Here is an 8,886-nt window from a genome sequence, read left to right as displayed (position 1 = left end):
GGGAAAGAGATTGTCTGAAGACAATTCTTCACAGGGTTTATGGGAAATTCATGGTTCATAGACCTTATATTCGGAAATCGATTAACAATGTGTTTTATAAGTTTGTGTTTGAGACTGAAAAACACAATGGGATTGCTGAGTTGTTGGAGGTTTTTGGGAGCATAATAAGTGGATTTGCTTTGCCATTGAAAGAGGAACATAAAATCTTCTTGTGGAGAGTTTTGATCCCTTTGCATAAGCCTAGATCTATGGGGATTTACTTCCAACAACTATCTTACTGTGTCTCGCAGTTTATAGAGAAGGAACCTAAGTTGGCAAGCATTGTGATAAGGGGTTTGTTGAAATATTGGCCAATAACACATAGTCAGAAAGAGGTAATGTTCATTGGTGAAGTGGAAGAAATTTTGGAAACAATTAACATGGTAGAGTTCCAAAGGGTCATGGTTCCATTGTTTTGGCGGATTGGATGCTGCATTGGCAGTTTACACTTTCAGGTAGTTAACCCATTTGGTAAATTCTCATTATTTGGATAGTTCTTTTGCAATGTTATCTTTTTTTTTTTATAGGAATGGAATCCAAGGTCTATAACTATAGCTTGCAATTTGGTGCTTGCCTTTTGCTTTTACAGTCATATTCTTATAGAAGTTAGAGGTCACCGTTAGGGTGTCAAAGTAGTTTGTATTCTTTCTGGTTTGTTTGGAGCCCTTCATGTTTTCTAGTAATTTTGTTTTGGTCTTTTTGAATCAATTACTCCAAGGCGTAACTCAAGTGATTCAGCTGAGACGAAGGCCCAAAGTTCAAACTCTGGCTACTATTATAACATACTAACAATTAACATTTGTTTGGAACAAATTTTTTCTATCTTACTTTGATTGTGTATCTTCCAAGAATCATTTCGTTTGACTTGGTTGTTAATTGATCCCAAATAAAAGATACCCTATTTAAAATTCAGCATGGATTGTTTCAGGTATCTGAAAGAGCCCTTTTCTTATGGAACAATGATCGCATTGTCAATTTGATCGCTCACAACCGTCAAGTGATCTTACCTATCATATTTCCAGCTCTGGAGAGGAATGCTCACAGCCACTGGAACCCAACAGTGCTGAACTTAACTCACAATGTTAGAAAGATGTTCATGGAAATGGATGAGAAGCTGTTCCTTTCTTGTCAATCTCAGTTTAAAGAGGAAGAAGCAATGCTAAACTCGGAAGCCGAGAAACGGAAGGAAGCCTGGAAACAATTAGAACATTCAGCGAGTCTCCAGCCTGTAGTTGGAAATACCGCCGTTTTAGTGTCTCCGATTTGATAATCGAAACGATGTATTATGATGAATATGATACACCCCAAATCAATTTTTATCACTTTCATCCTGGTATGGTGGAAAACCATAAGAAATGTGGTTAAATGGTTGTTACTGGGAGTAGCTTTTCATTTTTGGGTCCTATAGGCCTTTCTTTGATGCTTCTAGCAGCCAAATGTTGTAACATGTAACATGTTTTTGATGAATAAACCTACAATTTTCAGTCCCTATAGTATCACTCTTTCTCTAATTTAGTAAATTCGTTGCCTTAATCCCTACTATTAAGATGTTAGAGATTAAAATGATTGATTTTCGTGTACTTCAGAAATTAGAATGACCAATTTCATATGATTCATTTCAGACACTAATCGGAGGGAGGGTGATATTTTAAGGATTAAATTGACGGTTTATTTATTTTTGATCGCTGATTGTATGATAGCAATGTGCCTTTTCATGTTAAGTATGAGAAGGGCCATGCAGCGGTTCAATCAAAACATTTTGTATAAGATTATTTCCAATTTTGTTGCGTATGATTCTCCTTTGCTCCTCATAGATTTTGCATTTCGTGACCTATAAACAAGTGAAATAGCTTGGATAATAACCTTGAATGTTGACAAAAAAAAAAGGATAATAACCTTTAAAGATTTGTAATTAAGGTTTCGCTGATAAAGGTATTAATTAATTTTTTCCAAACTGATTGATACCCTTCAAATTGTAATCATTAAAAATAATTACATATCATTTTCCAAAATAATTACACACAAAAAGTGTAACTAAATTGGAACATAATACAGTGATATAATCCAATTCATAATAATTGCATATCATTTACAACCATTAATTTTTAAGAGAAGACATAAGACATAATCATTAAAAAAAAAAATTTAAGATATAGGCCTTGTTTTGAAATTTTAATATTTAAAGTAAATAGTTATTATCTAAATATCAAAACTTATCCCCCCGATTTTAACGGGTATATCCATAAACTCATTTCCAGGTTATAGATAATTTGTACAAGTATTCACTGAGTTAATTAATCGATTCCACATCATCGCTATCAGAATTTCAAACAATTACAAATTACAATAGAGTATTAATATAACCACTCAAGTAAAAATCCTTGTGAACCTTGCATTTCGATTCATTGCACCGAAGTGATCAAGTTCAATGTAGTAAAAGACTAAAAGTAAACTGTATGTAATTCTGAAAGCAGCTACATGGCTTTTGTTGCATAATGGCGACCTCAAAATGAAGTAGTTTACTTCATCTTAGTACACTTCAACTGACTGTTTGAGTTGTATCATCATGTTACAAGGGATATCTGGTTGGAAGAACCAAAAATTGATGCCATCTTACATGTTACACAACTATGTAACAAAGAGTAAGGGAGAATTAGTACCACAAAGGGTAAAATATATCATAATTGATGATAACACCACCATCACTGTACCGCGAATTCCGAAGTCATGCTTGAGTCTTTAGAGATGCAAAATTTACACTTGAGCTTGGAACAATGACTGCACTGGTTTTGGAGACAGTTTTGCCACACAATTGAACTGTCACATGAAGCACAAGTCAATGTCATGTGATTATGTCTATACCTTTTTTCAGTAAAGCAAAGGACAGACATACTTTAATCAGATTCAAAAGACGTTTCCTCAAAATGGCACAGTACATGTGGAGAAGTACTCGCAACACTATACAACGCTCAATAATTACAAGAGTTCACTCAATACCATAAATTCACTCAATAATTGAGAGTGTTAGAACCCGAAAGAGGGTGTTGCTAACTGGCTACTGCTACTCCTACAAATATAGCACCACACTCATTCGAGTTGCAACACTCAATTTTTCTTTGTGGGGCTAATGGATTTAAAATTTTAGTCAACTGAAAAGAGGACAAGAGTTTGATATTCTAACCTTGTCTTGTTTATATTTCTCACGAATAGCATTGAGGGAGCAAGCTTTGGTATTAAGTTGCAGATCTTCCAATGCAAGAACAACTATTTTTAGCTCTGAAGCTTTGTAGTTTGTATAATGCTCCAGAGTTGGAGTCTGCGGATGTAAATGCATGTGACTCAGTAAATTCTTATTTACATATATCTAAACAAAGATAAATTGGAAGTGGGTTTTGCCATCTTATCTATTCCGAAAAAAAAAGGTAATTTGGTAGTTAACAATGTATACCCATGGATGTTTGGAGTCGTCGAGGGTCCATCTAGCAAGGAATACAGCAGAAGCAGCCACAAGGGAAGGTAGAAATTGTAAGTAGTTGTACTCAACAAGAGTGAGCTCTGCTAAATAATTTGCCAAGAATTCCAATTCAATTCGAGGAACCTGTATAACAGTATCAAGTTTAACACATTAATTTACATTTCCATGTCATCGTGATATAATCACCTTAGGTAAGTTAAATTGTGAATCATGGATAATAATTATGTCTATAGTACCTTGTAAGAAGATTGTGCTGCTTGGATGAATCTCCTGAATGACAATAAAAGATTAACAAAGTTAAATGAAGTTTTCAGTGGCATTTTCCAACAAAATGTGAATAAATAAACACATTACATTACATACCTGAGAAATGTTTTGGTTGTGGGAACACATAACTGAAAACGTAGAAGGTTTAGAACTTCACTCTCCATTCTCACTACCTGTACAAAAGCACTGATTAGGTGTTCGTGTTTTATATATCATTTGTCACGTAGGATTTAGATGTATGTAGTAAAAACTCTACCTCTTCTTTTGTGTATGTGTTATCAGTGATGAAGCAAAATTCCTCAACTCGAGGAGCACAGATCTCTTCGTACTTCCTATATACCATGAAGAAAAGAAGCACATCTTAGACCCAACGATAAAAAAAAAAAAAAAAAAAAAAAAGATACATGATATCTTATATCTTAGACAACAGACAATCACTTGTCAGCTTCACCAAATGCATTCTTATCAAATGATTCGTGAATCAAAATCATAAGCTTGTTACAAATTTATAAATGTCCAAAGAAAATTACATTACTAGCTTGTTTCTACCAAAATTGAATAATGGGAAATCTGTAAAATTATCAACTAATACAAGTCAAAGACAAAAGTAGTATTTTGAAAATTAATTATTGGATCCATTTGTTTTAGATTTATAAAAAAGTGATTTTTACTTTATATTTCTAAAAATAATTTTTATGAAAATTTACATAAAAATAATAGATGTTATTTCTAATTCATTTGTTACCAATTAAAAATAATAATTTTGACATTTAATAATTTAAATATTTATTATTAGAGATTCTTACATCATAAAATTCATATTCTTTTTTTAAAAGGTATTACTCTAAAATAATTTTTATGAAAAGCTTCTCAAAATAACTTTTCATTTTAATATTTTTTGAAATTTATTTATCCCACAAAAATTGTAACATACAAATGATATACTTAAAATGATATTTTATAATAAATTATTTATATTAATTTCGTTTTGAAACTTTATTTTTAAAATTCTTTTTTAAAAAAGTTGTAAAAAAAAGAAATATTACTATAAAATTTATTTTTATTAAAAGCTGTAATAGACGGGCCCATTATCACCATAATAATCTGAGGATGAAAAGCTGATCGACGTTATCTGCTTTATGGTTTCAAAATCTTAATATCCCCAATTCATATGTCAAAAAGAAGTAGAAGCATCAAGAAGTCTAACGTTGGGCTAAGGGAACTTATATTAAAAAGGACCATTAGAAAGTATGATACTTACGATGCAATGAACATGCAAGTAACGCCGAGCAACTGGAGCCTGTGTTTCTGAATCAATTTTGTTGAGAGAAACCGATCAATGAGGTTCACGGTAAGGTAAAGAGTGTCTGGAACCAACTTATATTCCTCAGAAACCTAAAAATGGGATATGAAACATTTAGGAAAGCCACAACAACTTGGGAAAGTAATTCGAGATTCTCTATTACAAATGCAACTAAAGCATGATCGTGATAAGGAATTGTAGATATCCATAACATTGTATGTAATCATTCAACTATGTTTTGATTGTAAGGCGAAAGATGAGAATTCATTGATAATAAAATGGCAACAAAAGTGAAAAGCTAAAGATGTTCTCAAATATAGAAATGCACATGATGCCAATGCGACAGGACTAACCTCCACAAGCCAATCTACCAGAATTCCGCGCATGTTTGGAGAAATATCTTGCTGCAACTTATCCATGTAGTTGGTTGATGGTTTCCTTTCAAGCTGGAAAGATTTCACCAAAACTTATCATCAATATTTTTTTAATGAACCTAATTGTTCTACTCTATTCTTAGCACAAAAATAGTGCTACTTTGGTTTGTTCTCTTATATGCAGCAAAACTGACACTGAAATAATATAAAATGTGTCTAAATTAAACATGCTCTTGGCTATTCTGGAATACTCTTGCTTATAGTGAAAGTTATACTCTGAAACTGAAAGAACCTTTTTATAATGTTATAATAATAATGCAGTCAGATTATGACGAAGGAGAAAGCAGATGCAGTTGAGGTGTACAGCATGAGGTTGATCAATAAAAGCTACTGAAATTGTCATCGGTCCAGTAGCGTCAACAAATGGTATATCAGGGGGAAAATCACATTACTATATCACAAACCTCGGTAACACGAGCCTTGCCGTATATATCAGGGGCATAAGCACTCCAAACTTGAGAATCCTTCATCTCTATATCAATGTCCACAATGGTCAGGCAATCCGAGGCTTCTTGCTTATCACATGTCATATTTATATCTGCACAATCCAATCAAGACAAATGGCAGTAATTAATTAAGTAATCCAAACTTCAAAGTATTTTATATTTCTAGCTAATGAGTGAAATACTTCTTGTAACTTTTTTTATGTCATCAAAAGGGCAATCTTATGACATTGTAATTCGATGAACTTAAAAGTTTATTGCCTAACAATAATAGTATTTTGCAATCAAAACAACAAATCATTAGAAATACGGTTCACTTGTAAAGAAAATATAGGCAACAAACATAATTTTGAGCAAGTAGAGGAATATGATACTATTATATATCTAAAACCAGTTGCATACTAGTAGACCTTTCAAAAAAAAGTTGTTATTATTATGACATTATTGAGATTATTGAAAAACCTTTGTTTGGAGAGCTTGGGAACTCAACAGAGTTCGCAGAGTCTTGCATTGAAAGTGTGGCGTCTGTCATAACATGTTCTCTTATGCTATTGGACATACAATGTTCAGCTGGCTCTTTATCCAAAGTTACTGCAGCAATGGTGTCATTTAACTCTTCCATCTTTATTGTAGACAATGCTTCAGCTAACTTCGGTTTAACATCCTCTTGTGTTGATGAAAGAGAAACTCCAACGGAGACATTTGAAGTTATCTTTGTGTTTTTCTTCTGGTAAACTCCTTTGACCTGCAAAAATGACAGACAACAGGCATTAACAATGACAATAGCAACAACAACAAAAGTCATCCACTGGATAATGGTGTCATATTGTTCTATTGTGAATCATGCAAAGTCTAATAACAGACTACTGAAATTTATGGTGAATCATTCTCAATAGTTCCATCTACCTCTTACTATTCTACTATATTTCATCTAATCTACTCTCCTTACTAGATTTATGCATGTCTTCTCCACACATGCCTCTACCACCTAAGAGATGAGCATTTAGTTTCTCATATAACAATGCAGGTCTTATAGCCTTGTAGAAATTTTTTCCTTCTGAGTTCAATTGGCACATTATGACATGTATGGCACTAATGATAATTTATAACTGTACATAGATCAATATGAATCTTTGTATAAACAAACATTTGTAGTTAGCAAATAAATAACAATGGATAAAATATATTGTTTTTCCAAATTTCCAAGTGAGAGAATAATTCACAAACAAAGTTTCACTTCCCTTACTCCCTAGGTAGCACCAACACTTTATAGATCGAAAGGGTGTTCAGCTGTTGGCATGCAACATGACACCGACACAAGTGACTACATATAATCACTTCAACTTTTTTTTATTAATTATCATTGTCTATGTGTCAGTGTGAGTGTCGTGTCTGGTGTCTCTGTGATTGCTCCATCTACAATTTGATATATGCATTTGATGACAAAGTGAGCATTTTTACCTGAAATTTTGATTCTTTAACACATGTATCACGCGATTTTGTGGTGACGTTAGTAACATCAGTAAGCACTGCCCTTCTCTTACGCGGAGGAGCAAGCACACAAGTTTGATTCTCCAAAGAAGAAACAGCTCTTTTGGAACTTGTTGCTCTGTGAACATTTTTCGCTTCATTCTTAGAAGAGGGTCTTGAGTATGAAGGAGGAAGAGGAGGAACCCCTCCTCCTAAAGTTCTTGCCCTTGATCTAGTAATTCTTACAGTACGCTCTTCATGTTTGGCACACAATTTACTATTTACTTTACTCATTGTGCGTGTGCCTTCAACAAGAGCAACCCAATATTCTATTTCAAATCATACAAAGATACCTGTTTTTCACACAATAAATTAACATAAGTCACATAAACACAAATAGACCAACAAAACAATGTTGCTATAATACTGTCACAATAACATTGTGTTTCCTATTCCAAAAAACAAAACAAAAAACATTGTATTTCATTTCAAGTTTCAACATTGTGGTTCTTCTTCATTTCAAGTTTCATTCCAAAATTTAAGCCTTCTTGATTGTTAATTTTTATTTAATCAAGATATATCTCAGCCACTGTTTTCAAACCCCAAATCTTGATCCTTTTTATTTTATTTTATTTTATTTACTTTTCTCATGTCATGATTTTCTTATGACTGAAAAAAAAGTCAAAAAAACTTTTCAGCTACCGAAAATAAAATGAAATGAAAAACGTAAACAAAAAAAGAGGTTGCTGAAAACGCAATCATAATCAATAAAAAATAAATCACGATTTTCAACTCCAATCAAAACACGTTAGAAATTCATTCTCAAAGAGACTAATCAACAAAAATGTTAATTTCACTGTGAGCAAAGAAATCTATTAAAAAAAAAAACCCTACGTTTGATTTTCACCGTTTCCAGTGAAGAAGGGATGAAAAAAAGGAGCAGGTTAATCTAAATTGAAAGTAATGCAGGTCAATCTCAGATCTATAACAGTAGAAAATTGGATAGAATAAACGAGTGTAGTTGAAATTGAAATTGAAATTGAAAAAGAGAAAAGAAAGTGTGATGTGAGGGGAATAAGATCACCTTTGAAAAACGAGAGAGAGAAAGAAGAATGAGAAAGAGAAAGAGAAAGAGAAATAGAGAAAGAGAGAGTGAGTGGGAGATAGTGATATAAGCAGCAGGAGTTGCGAGGAGCGTGGCTGAGCGGGACGGAGCCACAGTTCAAAACTTCAAATACAAACAAAAAACGTTATTTTCTTTCTCCTTTTTCTTTTATTTTTTATTTTTATTTTTATCTTTCCAATGTCCCACTTAATACCCAAACGTAATCAATTTATATACTAATATCTCTATTCAATTTCTTTCTTTTTTCCAATATAATCATTCTTCTTTTTTATGATTTTCATTTTCAAGAATCATTCTTCTCATCACAATTATTATTTTAGTATCAAAAA

At 32.7% G+C, this 8,886-nt stretch overlaps 2 protein-coding genes across 4 annotated transcripts in view; one reads left to right on the top strand and one right to left on the bottom strand.

Moving 5' to 3' along the window:
- The window catches only part of LOC101508563 (serine/threonine protein phosphatase 2A 57 kDa regulatory subunit B' kappa isoform-like), a 2,415-nt gene extending 971 nt beyond the window's left edge, over positions 1-1,444 (top strand). The window contains exons 2-3 of the mRNA XM_073369297.1: positions 1-494; positions 968-1,444. The exon at positions 1-494 is cut by the window's left edge and continues 4 nt beyond it. Of these exons, the coding sequence (XP_073225398.1) occupies positions 1-494; positions 968-1,306 (833 nt within the window). The 3' untranslated portion in view covers positions 1,307-1,444. The remainder of the gene's footprint in view (positions 495-967) is intronic.
- An 881-nt stretch (positions 1,445-2,325) lies between these two features.
- LOC101509086 (cyclin-A2-2-like) lies at positions 2,326-8,664 on the bottom strand. Of its 3 annotated transcripts, XM_012716099.3 has the most exons (13): positions 8,516-8,664; positions 7,423-7,784; positions 6,424-6,706; positions 5,923-6,056; positions 5,438-5,530; positions 5,043-5,176; positions 4,038-4,113; positions 3,878-3,954; positions 3,751-3,784; positions 3,488-3,637; positions 3,221-3,355; positions 2,751-2,856; positions 2,326-2,667 (listed from the first exon to the last, which is right to left on the bottom strand). In XM_012716099.3, the coding sequence occupies exons 2-12, from the start codon at positions 7,723-7,725 to the stop codon at positions 2,794-2,796; spliced, it is 1,482 nt and encodes a 493-aa protein (XP_012571553.1). In that variant the 5' UTR covers positions 7,726-7,784; positions 8,516-8,664; the 3' UTR covers positions 2,326-2,667; positions 2,751-2,793. The 3 variants fall into 3 exon arrangements, with proteins under 3 accessions (XP_012571553.1, XP_004501283.1, XP_004501282.1); XM_004501226.4 differs by having other exon boundaries at positions 2,326-2,856; XM_004501225.3 differs by lacking the exon at positions 8,516-8,664 and adding an exon at positions 8,326-8,481 and having other exon boundaries at positions 2,326-2,856.
- Between the last annotated feature and the right edge of the window lie 222 nt (positions 8,665-8,886).

The sequence above is a fragment of the Cicer arietinum genome, chromosome 5 (assembly GCF_000331145.2).
Source record: "Cicer arietinum cultivar CDC Frontier isolate Library 1 chromosome 5, Cicar.CDCFrontier_v2.0, whole genome shotgun sequence".
In the NCBI taxonomy this organism is placed as follows: domain Eukaryota; kingdom Viridiplantae; phylum Streptophyta; class Magnoliopsida; order Fabales; family Fabaceae; genus Cicer; species Cicer arietinum.
This window is presented reverse-complemented; position numbering and strand designations above follow the sequence as displayed.

Coding starts and splice junctions, on each gene's coding strand:
- LOC101509086 (XM_004501226.4), bottom strand. CDS start 7,725: ATGAGTAAAGTAAATAGTAAATTGTGTGCCAAACATGAAGAGCGTACT. Junction 6,707..7,422: donor TTAAAGAATCAAAATTTCAG/GTAAAAATGCTC, acceptor TCATTTTTGCAG/GTCAAAGGAGTTTACCAGAA. Junction 5,531..5,922: donor GCAAGGCTCGTGTTACCGAG/GTTTGTGATATA, acceptor AAATCTTTCCAG/CTTGAAAGGAAACCATCAAC.